At 45.6% G+C, this 20,941-nt stretch overlaps 2 protein-coding genes across 2 annotated transcripts in view; one reads left to right on the top strand and one right to left on the bottom strand.

The window, feature by feature from the left end:
- Positions 1-85: 85 nt before the first annotated feature.
- On the bottom strand, positions 86-2,735 carry fundc1 (FUN14 domain containing 1). Its single transcript, XM_053440506.1, has 5 exons — positions 2,665-2,735; positions 1,855-2,005; positions 1,321-1,396; positions 1,101-1,229; positions 86-776 (listed from the first exon to the last, which is right to left on the bottom strand). Exons 1-5 carry the CDS (start codon positions 2,681-2,683, stop codon positions 699-701), a joined length of 453 nt encoding a protein of 150 aa, XP_053296481.1. The 5' UTR covers positions 2,684-2,735; the 3' UTR covers positions 86-698.
- A 2,716-nt stretch (positions 2,736-5,451) lies between these two features.
- kdm6a (lysine (K)-specific demethylase 6A) overlaps positions 5,452-20,941 on the top strand; it is a 36,321-nt gene continuing 20,831 nt past the window's right edge. Inside the window, exons 1-7 of the mRNA XM_053440509.1 lie at positions 5,452-5,624; positions 5,755-5,818; positions 8,691-8,799; positions 8,976-9,025; positions 12,340-12,398; positions 15,588-15,708; positions 19,005-19,059. Of these exons, the coding sequence (XP_053296484.1) occupies positions 5,452-5,624; positions 5,755-5,818; positions 8,691-8,799; positions 8,976-9,025; positions 12,340-12,398; positions 15,588-15,708; positions 19,005-19,059 (631 nt within the window). The remainder of the gene's footprint in view (positions 5,625-5,754; positions 5,819-8,690; positions 8,800-8,975; positions 9,026-12,339; positions 12,399-15,587; positions 15,709-19,004; positions 19,060-20,941) is intronic.

Here is a 20,941-nt window from a genome sequence, read left to right as displayed (position 1 = left end):
ATGTTTTAAATGTATACAAACAGATACTTATTTACTTTAATGGGCAAATAAACACACACACAAATAAAAGGTGAAACAATTAAACTGACAGTTAAATGTTTTATTTTTAATGTGTTCAAACATACACAGGAGACAAACCGCAGCCGTCAATACAGAAAACACATTTATAGCTAAACAAAATACATTAAAAAAATCAGAGACGCAGGGGAGGCATAACAATCCCCACAATCTATCAGCACTTAAGAATAAAGTTCACTTTTATGGCTGAAGCGGATTGATTATGTAGGAATTGAAAAATATAACACCTAGCATTGATTCTTTCGCGCACCATCTGCCACTGTGTATGATAACAGCATTACAGTGCAGTCTTACTGCTGGTGAAATGTCATTTTGATAACAATAAATAAATAACATTTTCTAAAATTCATTTTGCATATTTCTCATTATTTGGCCTGGAGCGTGGAGTATTTTACGAAGGTCTAATGAAGACGTCTCACGTCCCCATCGACTTGTCACGTGAAGGGTCAAGTATTAGAGAAGAGGGAGTAATGTGCAGCTTATGTAGAAACACGTCGCTACAAGCTAAATCTGACGGAGGTCGCTTGCTATCGAGACACATAAACCATCCAGCAATGATTGATTCTTTTCCCGTACAGTCCATCATGACATAGAAGATATGAGATGCTCGTTCTTTGGCCCTAAGACGCCATGCCGAGCAGGAACCCTCCGACGAAGCCACTGGTGACCACAATGTTCTTCTTCACAAACTCTGTGGACTGAAGAAAAGAAAACATGTCCCGGTTCAATGCCAGATCGATAGCTCTTATTCAAAAAGCATGTATTTCCTGCTTCTCCAGAAATGTATGTAGAAAAGGTAAAAGCTTTCAAGGTTACAGTACGTGGTTGCGTAGCATAATGGTTCAGATTAATTTAAGATGTAAAACGTCAGGGTGAATGGGAAATAAGTTCTTTGTGGCTTAAAGTCCATTGTCTTTGCATTTGTCATAATTTGTTTGAACAAAGTGCAGCTGCTTGTTCAAGTTTTAAAATCAGTTTAATCACAAGAACAAATTAAAACAAAGCAACACATTGGTTCTCACCTTGTCTACGAATGTGTTCAGCTCTGGACCCGCTTGCTTGGTTCCCTTCTTTAACTGTTTCTTGGCTTTGTTCACGTCCTTCTCTACTCTCTTCCAGTCCACCTGGATGTATCCAGTATTGTTAGCTATCTAGAGAAAGAGTCAGAGAAATCAAAAATGGATGAAACTCACAATGATTTTCCTTCTGTTGATTAAATCTGATCTTTTTATTAAAGAATACCTGCAGCAGCAGAAGACCTCCCCCTACAGCAGTGGCTGCCACTTTGCCAACTTTCTGGAAGAGATACCCTGCACACCTACATCAGATAGGAGACTGTGCATGAAGGTTACTCCAACATAACTGACTTCAACTGCTTTTAAAATGACAGTTCGAAAATTTGCATGGAAGTGAATGGCTTACAGGCGTTTGTACATATATGCTTTACAGACAATTTTAACTCATTTACAGAAAATACAAAAGCAGCTTTTTCCAGCTTCGTCTGAGGTGCGGCCCACAGACTTGATTTACATATTCATCAGCATGATAAGCCTCATCTCAACATGGCTTCTACTGGTATTTGTGTTCTGGTGCGTCTGATATTTAAATATCTGCTGGGTAGTGCAGATAAAAACTAGGCTGTAAGGCTAAAGGTGGCACAGTGTACATGTTGGACTCAAGTACACAATCAATGAGCATGGAACCTTTAGAAAGGTAAACAGTAAACATGGTGGTAGAGAACATGACAGGCCCCTGAAGGCAGCACAGGGTCTTTACCATCCACTCACTCCCCCGATGGCGATCTGCGTGGCCACAGAGTACTTCTCTGCCAGGGGCCCCGAGTTCTTCCCGAAGAGCCGGTTCCACCATCTCTGTCTCTTGGCGTATTCCGTCAGATCCACGACCTTGTCGTAAATCTCCTCCTCCACTTTAGTTCAAACGAGAAAAACCATCAGAAAACGATAGAACCGATGAGAGGCTCCGCAGCACAGACTGTCCGTCAAGATACAGCATCACAGCTGCGTTGGTGGAAGCTAACGACAACTTATAGAAACACTCAGTATTAATAACATGAGTCAGTCTGATGTTTCTTTAAGTTGTAGTTAGCTTCCATGACAGGAGCAGCTAATGTCAACTTGTAGAAACACACTATTTATTAATGATAACCTGGATCAGTATAATGATTCTATAACATATCGTTAGCTTCCATAACAGAAGCAGCTATTGACAACTTTAAAAACACAGTATTTATTAATGATAACCTGGGTCAGTATAATGATTCTATAACATATCGTTAGCTTCCATTACAGGAGCAGCTAGCGGTTCCCTCCCTGCGGTCGCAACTTATCAAAGTTCTTAGGCCCAGCAAGAAGTTAGCATGAAGATACAAGCTAAGCTAAAGTTGACAGTTAGCTACACACGCTCCGTCTGCAGAGTTTTAATGATCCGCACATGTCGGATACACGTGGCCGAACAGCCCGATGTCTCCCCGGTGTCCGGTGAACACTCAGAGATCAGGAGAGATCCAGAGCATCGGTTCACAGGCCTCCAGCTAAAGATGCTACTGATGCTAACGATGCTGCTTACCCTTGTCACGAGTCGCCATTTTGGAGAGAGAGCGGCTCTGTCCTCAGCTGCCTTCATGTGCGTCACTTACATAATCAAGAGGGGGGAGAGAGAGAGACACACACACTTTGAATATCATAATAATAATAATACACTGTAATATTAGTACTTTAATAATAATAATTATTAAGAGAGAATGAGATACACAGAGGAACGCACTATAATCACTCACAATACATACTATGATAATAATAAACACTAAAATAATATTTACAATACTCACTATAACGATATTAATGAGGGTCAGACAGTGAAAAGACAAAGATCCACAGACAGGAACACAATAATATACAAACTATAATAATAACACTTCAACTAGGATTACTGATAATTGTAATAATACTTTCAATATGTTTGCATCAGTTACAAGAACAATTTGGAGCAAGTATAAACATAACAATACTGTGGTGATGACATTTTATTATTCAGAGTCAGGGTCCGGGTATAACACAACACATCATAGATTTAAATACCGAAAAGCCAATGAGAGAGAAGAATAATACATATGAATATTAAAAAGCTCAAACATAAAGATAACTATACCAATGTGTCCACAGCTAGGATTGAGTGTAGTGTTAAATCCTATATTTGATATATTAAAATAAACTATGAATTTCACTATAAGAGTCACTGAGACATGCATCTGACGGAGATACAAGTTACAGTGAGTTAACATCAAGTCAATATCTATATATTTGGAATATTAGACTGTTTAATGGAGGGGGGGGGGGGCTTTTTTTTTGTAGGACATATGTTCAAAGCTTATATCTAGAGCAGCACTCAGTAGAGCTCAAACCTCCAGCAAGGCCCAACAGTCCCCTTATGACTCCCACATTTACATTCACCAGATCCAGAATTTAACTTAATTACCTGTTTTTTAAAGATTAATTTATTATTCTATGAGAGATCATTGAATATGTTCATCTCACAGTGTTAAAGAACTGGCTCTGCATCAACATTCTGAAGGGTTCTTCCTTGGGCCAAGCTCAACTCCTTCCCAAAATCAGTTATCTCAGCTATTTCATCCTGCTTGAAAACCAACCGACGGGGGTGAAAACATAACCTCCTTGGTGAAGGTAAAAAGTAAAACAACAGAATCAAACATTTGGCAGAGTTTACCTCTCTGGCTGCTTCATGAAGTGCTGGGCGATGTGCAGTCGACTCATGTGGTGCAGAAACACATTGAAAACAGATCAAACACCATCATGGAAATGCTGTGAAACCAAAACTCCCATAATGTAGAGTGTAGTGGAGTGAGGGGATTTGACTGGTGCCCAGTGTTCAGGTGAGACCACTGGACCAAGGTGTGGCTCATGAGGCTGATTAACCCTGAACTGGTCTCAGGCCTGGAGGCAGCAGCAGAGGGGACAGCACACAGGTAGATGGGAAGGGACTTTTGGGACTATCCCTTCATCTCTCTATCTACTGTATCTATCCCTCCATCCATCTATCTATCTCTCTATCTTCTGTATCTATCCCTCCATCTACCTAGGACCAGGACTAAAACCTTGCGCCATCTGAACAGTTTTTTCCCTATGGCAGTGGGGCTCACAAACAAGCCCCCTGCATCACACTGACTGTGCATCACACTGACTCTGTCCCTCCCCCCCTTGCACATAATTTATACTTTATATATTAGTGGCACTATCACCAATCTCTTAGCACCGCATGTTCCCATAACTCTGGTACTGTATATATTTTGTTCCATATTGTTGTTTTGTGTATATGTTGTTTTTATATTGTTGTTTTTATATTGTTGTTTTATGTTCAGTGCACCAATGAACAACACCAAGGCAATTTCCTGTATGTGCAATCATACTTGGCAATAAAAATAATTCTGATTCTGATTCCTATCTGTCTATCTCTTTATTTATCTATCTAACTATCTATATCTTTATCGCTCTATACTGTATCTCTCTTTATCTATATATCTATATATTTATCTCTCTCTAACTACTGTATATATCTCTATCCATTTATCTATCTGTATTTATCTCTATCCATCTCTCTCTCTCTCTACTTATCTCTATTTCTCTATCTACTGTATCAATCTCTCTCTATATATATATCTATCTCTCAATCCACCTATCTATATATATCTTTATCTCTCTCTATTTATCGATCTTTATAATAAAAACTACTGATTTTGTGCAACGTTGCAACAAACACCGTTAGCAGCCCCCCCCCCCCCCCCCCCCCCCACACCGAATTTACACGACAGCTCTTCTGACCAATGGGCTTCCTTGAATCACAGTTACGTAATCATAATACAGCGCCAGCGTCCAATCGCGGGGCCTCGGGGGCGGGCCCGCTGTGATGTGTGCGTGCGCGCGCTCACCCTCGTGCGCGCGACACATCGACCGGAGCCGCTCACGTGACGCCGGAGCCCTGCCGCTGATTGGCCGGGCCGGGCAGAGGGCGTGTCGACGGCAGCGGCGTGCGTCTGCCTGTGTGACACAATTACAACAAGTTTGAGCCGCAGGTCGAAGTTTGAGATTTGATGAACTGACCCGGACCCCCGGACCCGCGCCCCCCGCAGCTGCATGCGGCCGCTGTCGGTGCAGGAGCCGCCGTGTTTCCACCTGCGATGACGGCTGCGGACGCTGCTTCGAACGGATCGTTTCCTTGAGGATTTGGCAAGAATCACGCTACGCCCCGTTCGAGTCCTGGAAAGGTGCGCGACCCTCTCCCGTCTCACCGCGACCCCCGGAGCTGCTCGGTGCCCGTCGACCCGCCCGCCGCTCCCCCATGAAGTCGTGCGGAGTGTCGCTGCCCGCCGCCGCCGCCTCCGCCGCTGCCCGGAGCCTCGGCGTTGCTGGTAATGACGAGGAGAAAATGGCGTCGGGAAAAGCGACCGAAATCGAAGAGGACTTTCCGAAGCTAACAGCGCAGGAGAAGCGGAGCCTGGTCGGGGTGGACAGGTGAGAGCCACCGCGTCGGGGACGCTCCTCGCCCGCTGCTTTTCTGCCGTTGGTCCGGCGCTTCTGTAGCAGTTTGAAAACAACGAATGTCCCCGAGTAACACGGAGCTGTGTCTGTCCTCTGCTTGCAGCTCACTGTTTGGATTTCACAGGCTTCAAGAAGATGGCGCCAGAACGAAGGCCTTGCTGTTAAAGGTAAGTCCCCGTGTGGATCCCCGCTGCCCCGCTATCTGCCCGAACCAGCGAGGACCTGGCCCGGTGCTACACACCCGGGCTGCCCGGCCACAGACACCCACCAGCCCCGATAGAACCCCAGTTAGCGGCTGGAGCTGCGGCTCGCTGCCGGGGCAGCTGCCCTCAGGACCCGGGTTCTTAGTGACTACCGGGCAGCATTCACGTTAAACCGACCTGTGGGCAGTGTTCATCAGATGCATGGGGCCTGGAGCAGCAGCCCCAGAGGGTGATGTGGATCTCCACCCCGCTAACACCTCCAGCTGCTGTGGGGAGAGGAGCCACGCTAGGTGGTAGCACCGGGTCCTGTTGTTGTCGGTGCACTGTATTATCCCCAGGCTCCATAAACCGATGCACACACACGTGAGTAGAAACCACTTTAATGCCCCAGCTCCGGTTGTGTTTCCTGCACTAATCAGCAGTGAGCTCCGGGGCTCCGGGCTCCAGGTGCACGGTCCCTCTCGGTGTGTTTATGCGGGACTTCCACACGTGTCACTGAGACTCCACATTCACTTTATTCAGAGGGGAAGCAGCAAGTTGTCAGAAAGGTTCGAATGTGAGGTCCCAGCCCCGGTGAGGAGTCGTGATCAGCCCCCTGTGGTAGCATGTAGCGGCTAGCCGTCCAGCGGTCCTCCCCCCTCTCTCACACGGAGCCGGGCCGCTCGGCCGACACTGTCTGGGGACAAACAAACACACAAAGTGCATTCAGGGTTCCTGAAATAATGGCTGCTGGACGCGGCCCCAAGATGGCGGGGCTGGGGAGAGAATAACCCGAGCTAAACGTTGGCTAGCAAACTAGCAGCCGCGGCTAAGCTAATCACCGCTCGCCGGAAAAACAAAGATATGGCGACAGAAGGCGATGAGTGTTCACAACAAAGATGGCTCATTAAGCCCGGAGCTCGCCGGGGGTGCACCCGCCTCACCGGCCGCCCGGTGCACCACCAGGACCCGGGCTCCTGCCTCTTCAACATGTGGCTGGAGGTTCATCTGTGGATGTTGTTTCACTGGAGGCTCCTTCCTCATGAGGCCCAGACAACATGCAGCCACTTACTATCACTGGTTGTTGTTGTGGTGAGAGCCCGTCCAGCCAGGGAGGCGCTCACCATCACAGGAGGCAGGTTCCATCAGCTCCTGTACATGACACAGTGAGGTCTGCTGGACCTGGGGTGGAATACATCACATCCTCTACTCCACCATGATCACATGAGAGTATGAGGCTGTTTGAACTGATGGAGCCCACACAGTCACATTGGTTCAGTCCTGAGGAAGTGTCTGCTGCAGGCTGCAACGTATGATTTGTGTGTTTGATGTTGACATTAGGAAACGTGTGTGTGATTCTTTGTGTCAACATGAACAAAGATGGGAAGAAGGGGGGGTAAAGCTGGTGAGGTTCAATCATATCGTGATTTGATGTTTAATCTTTAAGTTAAGACTTTCCATAGCACACAGCAGCTCTCAGAGTTACAGGCAACAGCTCAGTGGCCCTACAACACAAAATGATGCACAATTTGTCTAGAGTTTATTTTTTGGATGGCAACCAGAGAACATTTTCTGAAATGTTATGTTTTATCATAAGACTTGACATTGTTAGGAGACTTATGTATGTGAGAGGAACGTACTACAGATGATGTCCGAATGAGACTTGAGTCATCAGCAGGAGATTCTCTGGAGGATTCACCACAAGTGCTCGGTCGATGACGTCAACAACACAAAACAGTCCCAGAAAACACCACAATACAAATATCTTATGTGGAAGTAGAGCGTCACACGTTGAGTTTCTGGTGATGAGTACCAATGGACAATGAAGGCTACACCCGGCCTCTGTCACTTCTGTGTTGGCGTGAACACGTCTCCTGTGTTTATGGGTGAAGGACGACTCTGGACCCAGTGTGGGGACATTCTCTGGTGTTCATGTCTGAGAGCAGCTCGTGCTTGAAGTGTGTAACTGTTCCTCTGCTCGATGGAGACCGGTGCGACTCAGGACATCAGAAGCTACTTGCTTCCTCAAAACAAGACCCAGATATATAGTGTGTTTTATTAGAGTGTTGCTGACTGCAACCAGATAACTGAACATGGCAATGTCACAGGCTCCACGTGTGAGATCTGATCTATTTCTGTAGAACTAAGAACCTGAATGCATCGCCTGCCATGTAACAAACATGAAAACCTCAATGCTCCAGAAACAAAACACGTCTGGCTTAGTTTGGAACATAATGTTAAAACGTGCAGAACTGTTTTCCACCCACTTCTTCCATTCAGATTTCCAGTATCGCGACATAAACATCACTAAACCATTCTAGAAAGTTAAAGTTGTAGCCGTTTTAAATTTGTGTCTGCAAAGTTCAGAAAGATGAGCGTACGTTAAAGGTGATTTTCTATAAAAAGAGCAAATTACCTCTTTTCTGTGCTTAAATTGTTTCTCTGTAATGACACATTGCATCCAGCATAATTGCTTTGTTGCACAGATGAGTGTGCGTGAGCGTACACACAGGCACAGACACACTCACTAATCATTCCTCCTCACCGGCCATCAAGAGTAATTTGTTTAGCCGTTTTTTAAATACTGACTGACAAGCTCCATATTTGGGCGTACAGCTGGTACTATGCAAAACGGCCCCTGAAGGCTCGGGAAAGCGCTATTGCTCGGTGGCTCATCTGAACATCACCTTTAATAAACATAGATTAACGGGCTCAGTGTTAAGGTCCAGTTGGAATGGGACCAGCTCTTTGTAACACAGGGTTTTTCTGTAACATGCTCAGGATGTTCAAGCTGTTCGGCTCAGTGCCGCGGTGCCGCTGCACTCGAACCCTTCACTGTTATCGTTTTGTCTTCCAGGCGGTGAGCTGCTACGATGCCCTCATCCTGAAAGCAGAGGGGAAAGTGGACCCGGACATCTTCTGTCAGCTGGGCCACTTCAACCTGCTGCTGGAGGATTATCAAAAAGGTGAGAGTCTCAGTGGGTGAATCATCCGCTCACTGTTCGTCCTTCTCAGAAATCTGTCTCTGGATCAGTTGATACCCGGAGGAGTCGTTTCATTTGTGTTGAGTTTTGAACATTGTCTCTAATCACCCCCCCTTCCTCTGTCTCTCTCTCTTTCTGTATGATATTCCTTCACGCAGCATTATCTGCTTACCAGAGGTACTTCAGTTTACAGTCGGACTACTGGAAGGTGAGTTTGACAAACACTCCACATGTGCAACTCTTTCCACTTAAGAACCTTCTGTTCTTTCAAACGTTGTGAATTGTAGTTTGTGTTGTCTGCTGTTGGCTCCACTTAGCTCTGGATCACTGCCGTGTTTGTCTCTCAGTTTGAGGTGCAGAACTAATTTCTGTTTAATATTTGATTGAACATCCTTCAGAGACATTTAACAATCTGCAAATTTGCTTTTGGTCGGCTTCCCTTTCTTCTGCTGCGTTTCCCCTCAAATTGGGACACGCTGGAATGTTTTAATGCGGTCTTCAGCGATTATGAATGTGAACATGATCAGACTCTAAACCTGACACTCACCACTGTTACCTTATAGTTTAAATTCAGTATTCCCGTATATGTACTGAGCCAAACAACAGAAAACACCTCGAATGCAGAGGGGAGTCAACTAATGTTCTGTTGTTGTGTTGACAGAGTGCTGCACACATCACAACACTGTTGGTTGGACGATGTATGTGATTTCTGTACGACACATGGAAGCACTCTTCAGTTCAGTGCATGTAAGGTCACTGAGATGCAGAACAAGTAAATGGTGATAAATGCTAATACTGAGTAGCCTGCATGGGCCCAGAGGAATGTCTCCCAGTTATAGATCTGTCAGGCTGTGGTCGAGGCAGTTCCTCATCGGGAGGTGGACTCCATTACAAGTTTGGTAGAAAAGAAAAATTAAAAGCAAATAACATGTCACACAAACTGAATCAACTGTTGGAGTCCTCAGTTGGACACAAGCTGGTGTCTCCAAGCCACAAAAATGATCCTTTTATATGGTCCAATTTAAGAAGGACACTCACAAGTTTCCTGTGTCATTCTGTATGAGCTCAGTATTTTCTCTTTTAAACTGAAGAATAACAATGAGACCTGCATTCGTTATTTCACTGATTCTGAGTCGTTACAGACGATTTGTTGGAGAAACTGTTCAAAATCCTTGCAGATTCAAAATTTTGATCCTAGACTATGAGAGACCCGATCTCCTCCGTGATAGTTGCTGGATGGTTTAAAAGATTTCACATAAACATCTGAACAGCGAGTCAGGGAAGAACCCTTCACAGTTCTTTGTGGATCCAGGACAACTTTATGGTCCTGCTTGTGATTATTGGGAGATTTCAACAGTTTTCACAAGTTTCTCAGAGAATAAAGAGCTGCCTGGGCCCTGATGGAAGCGTTCACGGTTACATATTCTCTTTTAATCTTTCAAACTCAGACTTGTTACTGTACGTCCTCGAGTTCTGCTCGTACGGACGTGTCACTTATGAGTTCGACTTGTCACTGTCCCTCCACTGAATTTCAATACGCGTCTCATTGCTTTTCAGACTGAGGTTGCATTTAAAAAAAAAAAATCGTATCTTTATCTGTTTGAGAACCACAGATTAAAATGGTCCAAATATGATATGAGACTCTCAGATTCCAAGTGATTTGTGCTGTTCACACTGTCATCAAACCATCAGACCTGCTCCACAGGGGAGATAAAGATCAGATTCTGGCCACTTGGACCCGCTGTGTGAACGTAGTCTGTGAAACCTGGTGCAAGCTGATTGGGTTAGGGTTAGGGGCCTTGGCAGAGGTGTGGCCTAACCACGCTGACGGGCCAGCTGTCAGACCAACGCTCGTTGAGTTGTGCTAGATTTTTTACCACTAAGATATTATTAGACCCGTCCTGCACAGCGTGGGATTCCGTGAGCGATGCCATCACACAGTGTGTACGAGCCCTTGATGTGCGTTTACACCTCATCTTACACCTCCAGCATGAAGTTCAACAAGCAGCACGTTATCAAGTGTAGAAGTTACACAAAGAAAAGCAACGCAACACCCTAACAGTTAACTGCAGAAACAAGTTGTTGTCAACATATCACCAGCTTTCAAAAGGATGTAGTAAACCTGTAAGCTCACAGTTTATTTATACGGCCGGTGGTTGCAGAGCTTCATGTTCCTTCATGTCGAGCAGTGTGTGTTTCCTCCTGATGTAACATCCAGTTTGTGTTGGTCTCTAAACTCCGGACGGAGATATCGGCTCAGCTGCTAAATGCTCGGTTTGGTGCCGACCGCTGTGAGAGCTTAACAATGAGCTGAGGGATTCTATAAAGCTGTCCTTTTAATACACTGATATTTATATATGGGTACATATGAGCCATATATGAATTGATTAGGCCGCTCATAAACGTTGGCCTTGTTTGCCCCTGATGTCCAGCCAGCGTGGAGCATGACATCACTTTTGCTTAACTTAGCTGAAGCCGCAGCGTTTGTCCTTCCAACAGCTGCCAGGGATTCTTCTGAGGAGGTGATCCAACACGGTGAATGTTACGTGTCTCAGGATTATTAGGATGGCCGTTGGTCCCTGCTCATGGGCTGGGTTCTAAACTGTCCAATCAGCTGTTTGACCGCGTCCAGCCCCCTCCCTGCTGTCAGTGTGGATGAGACGGCCCCTTTGATTTGATGGTTCACTGTTGGGAATGGCCATTAAACGGAGGTGCTAAGAGCTCGAGCGTGATCAGATGTGACAGCTCGGGGCTCCTCGGGTTTACAGATCTGCACCGTGTGGGGGGGGGGGTGAGAGCTCCCAGCCCCTGCAGGAGGATGATGATGGGTGGGGGGGCAGATGTCTCTTGGTGGCAGTGGTGATGTAAATAGCCCGAGTTTGGAGCCCAAAAGCAGAGCTGCTATTGGCCAGGGCCAGACTGGTGGGGTCGACTGGGAGAAGGGTAGAAAATGTGTTTTGTGTCAATGATGAAACTATATTGATTTAAGTTCAGTGAGTGGACATGTTGGCTGAACTCTTCTCACTCTTATCTTTTTATAATGTGTGACGTGTGTTATCTGGTTGAACAGTTGATTTGAAACGTGAACAGAGTTTCACTGGTTCTACTTCACATGATCGTTGGTGACGTCTCCTCATGGAGGAGCAGCGTCGAGCCTCCTTAAAGAACGTTTAAAGGAGAGTTCCTCGGTGAGATCTTGAACGTGTCTATTCTTACACCTGGTGACAGGTCCGACACTGGGGGCAGCACTCGGCCCCAGTAGAGTTAAATATCATGGAACCAGCAGGATTCCATTTGAGCTGCTTCTTCTACCAGTAAATTGCTTCTTGCATAAATGTACAACTCAAAGTGCTTTATCACAGTTGTGCAACTTATCACTTGGTACAGACGTGTTTTACTTCATTTTCCATCATGAACCGTTAAAAACACCATCAAGGTTACACCTGTCAACACAACTCATTACACTGTGCTGAAGAACGTTCGTGCTTTAATCCTTTTTAACACTTGTTTCTCTTTTCCTAGAATGCTGCCTTTTTGTACGGCCTGGGCATGGCTTACTTCCATTTCAACGCTTCTCAGTGGTAAGTGCTTCTCATTACACACGGTGGCTGGATGTGATGTGGTGGTTTAGAACAACTTTATTCCCTTTTCTGTGGACATTTTGGTGAAAACACACTTCTTACATTAAGAATAATGAGAACTTTTCATCTGTGTTCAGTGCAGAGGGAGCTTCAGAATACTTCTGGTCCAGTTTAGCACAAGAACTCTCCACCTTGTATCAGTAATGAATCTGGATCAAACCGCTTGTATCCTAAAAAGTTGGACTGTTTCTTTAATGTGCTATGGTTTCTAATATGGAAATCTTGAGAACTGAATGTTCCACAATGCAGTGCAGTGGATGCTTTTGAATCTTTGATATTCTCTTGATGCAGGAGTTGTGCAGGGACAAATACAACTTTCCAAGATTTCTAGCTGCAGCAGTGGGCCTGGTGTTATCTGTGTTTGCCTGCTCTCTGTGAACCTGGGAGGGCAGGAAGTGAAATATGTTTGTGGGGAAAGTCCAAAGAAGGAAAGTGTCTCTGTTAACCTGCAGTATTTTTACTGTTGGGTCAGTTGTGTGATGTTTGTCCAGGTCACGTCTGCCTCAATGGAGGATACGACCTGTCGGCCAACTGCCCTGTTTCTACAGGACACTGTGCTTATATTTATTCAAGCCTTGTTTGTCTGTTCACTGTTTTATAGTAAAACTCAATGCTTTTATCAAGTCAAACATCCCTTCAGTAGAGGTGTGGAAGTGAATCGTCTCTGTGATGTGGACGACTCTGCATGGATAATGAGACACAACATAATCCACCACGTTCATTTTTTTAAACGATGCTGCTGCATCATTATGACCATTACGACCAGTGCTGCTTCAGGATCAGGACAGACTCCCATTAAAGGTCCAGTCGTCTTTAACCGAGCAGCTGAGAGATTCCCGCTCTCAGCCAGCTATCAATCTGTCTACATGTGACTGCAGATAAATAAAACAGCTGATAGACGATGAGGTTCTGTCAATGTTCCTCCTCGTTTCCTCTACACACTGTTTACCTGCAGGAATCCAAAGTCTGCTCAAACTAGCAGAAACCAAAATGCTTCCAGCCCCAAAATCGTTCCCACATATTCTATATATTCACATGGATAAAAGCTGTTAGTTGCTTGTTGGGACATCGCAGCTGGAGCTGTGTTCTGCAGCTGAAGCTTCAGCGATCATCTCTTTTCTCAGTCAGCACGTTATCTCCTGCAGTGGACAGTGTCTCTGGCAGTTCACACAGCTTCTGAACAGAGCCTCTGCTGACCGAGTGCTGCCCCTCCACTTCACCCACGGCCCTGACAGATTCCAGTGTGGTTGCTCTGCGGAGTTTGTGTGTCCCCATCTCCGCGGCGCTGGGAATGTGACAGTGGGGGAAGGGAGGGTGTCATGTTGGGCTCTCGAGGATGGATTACGTCACCCTGAGCCCAAAGCCCAGAGGAATGCTGAGCTGTCAAATGGTGAACGTTACTTCACAGGGATGAGGTGGTGCTCACCCAGTGAGACACCGGACCAGTCTACATGATGCACATTCCAGAAACCAGCTTCACCCGAGAAGATATGAGGTCACAATGGATCATTTCTGATGAAGAATCTCAACTAGAACATTAAATGGAATCAATATAAAGAAGTGGCATTGTGGTTTTTTGCCTGTGTCATTCTGAGGAAATGAGCCGTTGTCTTCCTGTTGTCCGATGTCTTTTTGTAAAGATGAGTCGTCCCTCGTTCGCTGTGTCACATTCTGTCGTGTGGAAGAGACGAGCTCTCCAAGCCTTCACTGTGGACCCTGCCAGAGAGGGAGGGAAGAGAGGGAAGAGAGGGAAGAGAGGGAGGGACCAGATAGAAGAGGGAGGGAGATGAGTCGGAGGGAAAAGGGGCAATGAGTTCAGTGTGTTGTGTTGAGTGTGTGTCTGTGTGTGTCTGTGTGCACCCTGTCAGTAGTGAGCTCAGTGCTCTGCCGTCTCGCACAGAAGAAGGGCTTCATGCTGTTGCCATTGTTGTCATATCTACACAGTGTGTGACTTTAATTGGAAACGTGTTTGTTTTAATCTGCTCTTTTCTCTGTAGCTGGTTTTTCGAGCCGTAGAAAATTCACTGCTCACACGAAATCATCATTTCAGATAATTCACTGGGATTGTGAGAGTAGCCCCCAGGCGGCCCGCCCCTTTTTATAATGAGCTGAACACTTCTGACTCTTGTCATGTGACATAATAAATATGATTTACATTGTTGATCCACAGCAGCAGTAATGAGGACCGCTCTTTGCTTCAGTGCCACTCCTCCGACAAGAGTACAGTCCTCAGCAGACACCTGCCTTCGCTGTTCACAGGTCAAACAACCCCCCCCCCACCACCACGGGTACATCTGTGGGAAACTCTACACACACAGTTAATGTTCATGTGTGAGAAGAGAGTGCAGTTGACAGGTCTGTTTGCTGAGGGTGGTAAAAACATGATGGATGTTTTGACGGCCTCTGACGCTGTGGGACTTCTCCCAGTGCAGCACAGTGTCTGTCCCACTGTGAGAGACACTGTCAATGTGTGGCTGTGATGTCAGAGGGAGACTCTGCTGACTCCTTGTGTGAAACACCAACTCTGGAGAAACTCCGAGGCCAATTCTCCGTATGTAACCCGCAGGTCATGTCTGAAAACAGCTGTTATGACTCTGTAGCAGGACAATTAGAATATAGTGACATCATCATCTTGAAGTTGAAACTTAATGATGAAAATCATTAAGTCTCGTGAATTGTTCTAGATGATCTGTTGATCTGTTGATGATCCCCTCAGATCATAAATCAGATTCTGTTCCACGAGCTTCATGTAAATGAGTTTGCCTGCGATTCCAGAGTGTGGTGGTAACTCACCTGGAGACTCATTCAGCTTTCAATGCATATTATCTGCTCAATTTTATTTATTATTTTATATCTATATATAATAATATTGTTTTGTTTTCATGCGATGTCCCATGGCAACAAAAACAAATCTCAAACCACCTACTGCTTTTTCTTTAGGATTATTATTTGCTGTGAGTTCAGAGGTTGTCACACTCGTACAGTTATCAGCATATTATCAGTGTTTAGTCATATGATAATATTTGAGTTTGTGAACCCACCACAGATTGATGCAGTGGAACGACTCTATCGTAACAAGGTGGATTATTTGTATTGAACTCACTGTGTGTCTCTTATTTCTTCTTCCAGGTCAATCAAGGCGTTCCAGGAGGTTCTGTACATCGACCCCAGCTTCTCCAGAGCTAAAGAGATTCATCTGAGGCTGGGACTCATGTTTAAAGTCAACACAGACTATGAGTCGAGCCTAAAGGTAAATCTTCATGGTTCCAAATACTGTGATTGAATGTGAATTTTTTTAATTTGGGCTTTAGGAGCTGAGCTGGATACGGTTCATAAAAAATGGATTCCACCACATCTTACTCTTTTATAAACACACTTGTATTCCAGTTTTAAAGTTGTCCTGCAGACACAGAAATATGATATATCCTCTGTTCATCCATCAACCTGTGGTCCTCCAGTGAATGATCGACACATTAACGCAGGAGAATCATTTTACTTTCCTTCCGCTCTGTATTGTTCTGATGTGTCGTCAGAAGTTTAGCTCCTTCATCCTCAGAGCAGCACAGACTGGATCGTCTGTCCTGTCTGTCCCATCTGTCCCATCTGTCCCGGCTCTCTGAGTCAAACCCTGTCCCCCCTCTCACACCTGTGAGCTGCACACGTCCAGAGAGTCACACAGAGCTCTGTGACTGCAGCCTGTGGGTCTTTGTTCTGAGAGTCCTGGTTCCCTTCAGGCACAGACTGCTGTCTGATCCTGGGCTTTGTCCTGCTGCAGACGCTGTGTCACAGGGTTTGTTCTGTGGGTGTTAACGCACTGAGCTCATTATGGAGCCATTTCATTTTACATTTAAACTTGCATACATTATTGTGAATGCTTGTGTTCTTGTTAACTCTGTATTTATATATTAAAGCTGGATCTGACTGTCTGAACTGGAATACTGAATAATGAACGTTCTATACAGATAATATTTAGAGCCTGACAGATGCATATTAGTTAGACAATAGAGCACATAAGAGATTTTCATAGTATCCATCTGCGTTAAGGCAATTATTTCTTTTAATTTTTGCAAAATAATGGTTTGTTCTCTTAATTCAAGTTCTATATATTTGGAAGGTTGGTTGTATGGGCGGATATTGGTTTTATGAATGTGTGAGAAGGTGATCTGGATATAATCTGTGCCTGTAGATGATTGAGGTGGTTCAGTATTGAGCTGAAGTCGGTGCACGTGCTGCACGTCCTCACTGTGTTGGATGTGCCCCTCCCTCTCAGCCCTGGCTCATTGCCGCCACACACACACACACACACACACACTCACAATCACACACACTCACACACTCGACTGCCCCAGTTATCTACAGGGAGGGGGGGTGCACGTTCAGAGGAGCAGAGATTGAATAAAGGTAGAGGAGAGAAATGAGAGGGGAAACAGGAACCAACAGGAAATTGTTAGAAGATGCTGCAGGAGGAGAAAGAGATGATAGAAACATTTGTTATGCAGCTGGTATCTTGTATATTATCTTCTTGTGATCACATGCTTCCTGGTTTGATCCCTCAAAGTGTGTCAAAGTGCCCTTGAGCAACATTTGAACCTATAACTGATTCTGCATCGTAAGTGTATGGATGTGACATGGATTACAAATCTCTTTGACATCTTAACACTGGATGTGTGTGCAGTGCATATCCATTTATGAAGGCTGAGGTATGAAGTGATGTATTCTAAGAATAAACTGTAACCTAATTAGGAATCTGCCGCCACAATTTAGCTTTTAACTGCATCTCACTCGTATGTCACCTGTGGGACTGTAAACCCAATACTCACAATAACCTAATCCAATGATTGGCTGAATTTGCAGCCAATGAGAGGAGGAGAAATCACATTAGAGCGTTCATATTCATGCAGTGTGTATTTGTAAGGTGATAAGCCGACTGTCTGTGTGGAGGAGCTTTGAGCCGAGGAGGTGAGATAGAGGGGAGGTGGTGGGGGGTGTCTGAGCCTGCCTGCTCCAGCGTTAGGTATTGTGTGTCATCTCTCCACTGCAGCCGTCTGCTGAATAGTAATCAGTGACACCAGGATAGAAGAGGGGGAGAGAGTAGAAAGATAGCAGAGAGAGAGAGAGAGAGGAAGGCACGACATGGGGAGGGAGGTGGAATGCCAAGCTGACATCCTGCTGCATTATCTGCCTGCTGCTAGAGCAAGTGTGAAAGAAGGAAGGGAAGGATAGAGGAGACGGAGGGAGAGACCTACAGGAGGATGCAGCTCCAGCAGGAGTGTGATCTGCCAGCGGCATAGGTAACGCTATTCTGTGTGTGTCTGTGTGTGTTTTGTGACGTTCTGCCAGTTAGATATTTTGTGGTTCATAGCACTGCTTAGGAGGGAGTTTATTCTAAGAAGGGTCCTGTGTGTGTGGGTGTGTGTGTGCACGTGTGTGACGCTCCCACCGGCCCCTGGTGAAGCTGAGGAACCTCCAGCTGGACGGTTCTTGATTTCTCTCTGAATCCGTGTGAGTAGCTGCCGCTGCCCTACATTGCAGTCATCTGGTGTTTGCCTTTAAGGTTACAGCGTTTTCCCTCTTGCAAAAAAAAATATCCGCTGCAGTTGCCTGGTGGAGTCCGGCTGCACCGGCAGCACACTGTGTTCCCTCACTGTGTGCTATAGGTCTCACGTGGGCAGGTCCTGGTTTCAGAAGGTCCGGGACGTTTTACTGACCCACATAAAAAGCAGTAGTGGAGCCTTTTTAAAAACCAGAGTGTGGCTGAGTTGGATCGTGGTGCAGATTCCCAGCTGGGAGCCCTGAGGCCACTTATGGGTGCATGAGTGCTCCTCTAACACATTTACTGGATCCGACACCTTGAGTTGAACTGTTTTCACTCAGCTCAGGCACCCTCCATGTGCTGATGTGTGAGATGCACGACAGCACGCCTGAGTTTAATGAAGCAGAAGGTCAAATAAGGGTTGCTTGCACATGAGGGAAGTGGAGCTGTGTGCAGCCCTGGGGGGGGCTGGGGCTGGAAGAGAAACCCTAGAGAGTGGTCTGTGCAGCTGTGGGACATCCTCATGTTCTAATCTGTTGTATTGTTGGAGATATTGATGGAGCTGGTTATGTGCCACGCCCTGGCAGCCATGCACACATCTGCCTCACTCAGCAGCCCGGGCTGAAGTTCATGTGATGGGACAGGAGTCTTTTCTGAGCCTTTGTCCTCTGGTTGGACAGCAGGACGGTGGGGAGGCTGGAGCAGTTTGAGTGAGACTATCTATGGTTCAACCCCCCCCCCTCAGCTATCAATGCATCTCTCAAGTTACGGTCACCAGGGTTCACTCATGGCGTGTTGTAGATCTGTCTGGGCTTTTTTTTGTTGTCAAAAGCAGGTTTCTGAAGATTCAATTTAGCTTAGAAGCATCAAGACTCTCCAGTAATTTATTACTTTATCGTCTGAGACCTGTCGTTACCCAGAGGAATTAAATGTCTTCATCAAATCAATCACTGTTTGTATTATGAACCTGATAATCTTCGTTCCTCATGAAGTTCTTCTCCTCTTCTCCGCAGCATTTCCAGCTGGCTTTGATCGACTCCACTCTCTGCACTTTGTCCAAAGCTGAAAGTAAGTAGAGCTGCTGCACTGACCAGAGGGCGACGGGGGGGCACACAACACAACACAAGTTAACATTACGTGTAGCAGCAGAAAGCACATATAGAAAAGCCAAAGGAATATTTCTACAGAATATTTTTTCCTCTCCTGCCTCTGCCCAAGACGGGTTGCCTAGGAGACAGCAGAAGGAGAGCGAGGGAGGGAGGGCGAGCGAGCACATACACATACACATGCCCCCCCCCCCCCCCCCCCTCCCATCTGTCTTCCATACTGTTTGCAGTCTGCCCATCTGAATGAATCTGTAATATCCCTGATTTTAATATGACAAGAAAAACCCTAATTATTGTCTCCTCTGCTTCTTTCTCCTCAGTTCAGTTTCACATCGCTCATTTTGTATGAGATCCAGGTGAGAACTCATCTCTTCTGCAGTTATCATTCATGCTCATATGTTTAGATTAGTCTGATGCAACTGTTTGACTTTAAACCAGCTTCAGGATCAGTTTGACTCCGCGTGCAGAAGCCCTGTTCTCTCACAGTGTCACTGAGCGGCTGCATGTCAGGGATGTGTCAGAGGCTCTGGATGTTTTAGCAAACAATACAATACTGATGCTGCGGTTTCTTTGATAGCATCTGTTGTTCAATTCATTAATGACAAACTGTACAGTTCATACCTCATACCAAACCAAACAGTCCTTAAACCACATCTACAGTCACCACATCCACATATTTGTTTGGATCCAAAGTATAATGGGTTCTCTCTTGGCCCCGACCAAGTTCCCTGAATCTCTGTTCAGTAGTTTTTGTGTAATCCTGCTGACAAAACAAACACACACGGTTAAAAAGAAAAACGACTTGTTGCCAAGTGTGGTTTGTCCGTCTGCGTTTTCCTGATATCAAACAACATATTGTAAAGTTATTGTTTCACTCCAAACTGTCGTCTGAAGATAAACACGGCTCCGGAGGACTTCCTCTTCTGTTGTGTCTCTAGAGTCTTTAAAACGAAATCATGAGTCAAACAGACGATCAGTTGTGTTACCGGCTGTTGTGTGTGGCTGTTGTGTGGCTCTGCCTCGCTTCATGACAATCATTAGTCGACGCAGGAAGGAACCACTCAGACCCTCTGTCATTTATATGTCCCAAGTGTCAGCGCGTAACCCGAGGTGTCTTTATTGTGTGTAGACAGGAAGTCCAATGCCAGACTGTGTGTGTGTCTGTCTGTCTGTGTGTGTGATGGGGGTGGAGAGACAACTTGAGCTGATAAGAGATCATTGACAGTGTGATAGTGGGTTATGTGTGACCAGTTTGAGTTAGTGGCTTATGTGTGCGTTAGTGGGTTTATGTGTTGCCAGTGTGCGTTAGTGGGTTATGTGTTAGCAGTGTGCGGTAGTGGGTTATGTGTGACCAGTGTGCAGTAGTGGGTTATGTGTTAGCAGTGTGTGGTCGTGGGTTATGTGTGACCAGTGTGCGGTAGTGGGTTATGTGTTAGCAGTGTGCATGCAGTGTGGAAGTGTGACCCAGGACATTTTGTGTTACTACACATCACAGATGTCTCATGAACACCTTCCTTGTGTTAATTTAGTCGACGCAGTTTCTACAAAGTTATTCAGTTAATTAAAAAACATAGGCAGACAGAAATGTGTTGAACGTGTCAGTGATGAACGTTAACACATTGTCTTCTGACTGAAGCAAAGTGAACACTCCTACACACACACACACACACTCCTCACACGCAGGCTAGCAGGAGATGCTAGCAGCAGATGCTAACTCGTGGAGTTACTGCAGCACGACAGGTGTGTAGACAAATCCCCGAGTGAGAGGATTGAAATGAGGCATTTTGTAAGATTCACCTCATTTGAAACCAAGTAATTTTATCTGGCTTACTGCCCAAGACTGC

Source organism: Pleuronectes platessa, chromosome 14 (genome assembly GCF_947347685.1).
Source record: "Pleuronectes platessa chromosome 14, fPlePla1.1, whole genome shotgun sequence".
NCBI lineage: Eukaryota > Metazoa > Chordata > Actinopteri > Pleuronectiformes > Pleuronectidae > Pleuronectes > Pleuronectes platessa.
Note: the sequence above shows the minus strand (reverse complement) of the source record. Positions and strands in the feature narration are given on the sequence as shown.

Coding starts and splice junctions, on each gene's coding strand:
- fundc1 (XM_053440506.1), bottom strand. Junction 1,397..1,854: donor ATCGGGGGAGTGAGTGGATG/GTAAAGACCCTG, acceptor TATCTGATGTAG/GTGTGCAGGGTATCTCTTCC. Junction 1,230..1,320: donor GAGGTCTTCTGCTGCTGCAG/GTATTCTTTAAT, acceptor CTCTTTCTCTAG/ATAGCTAACAATACTGGATA.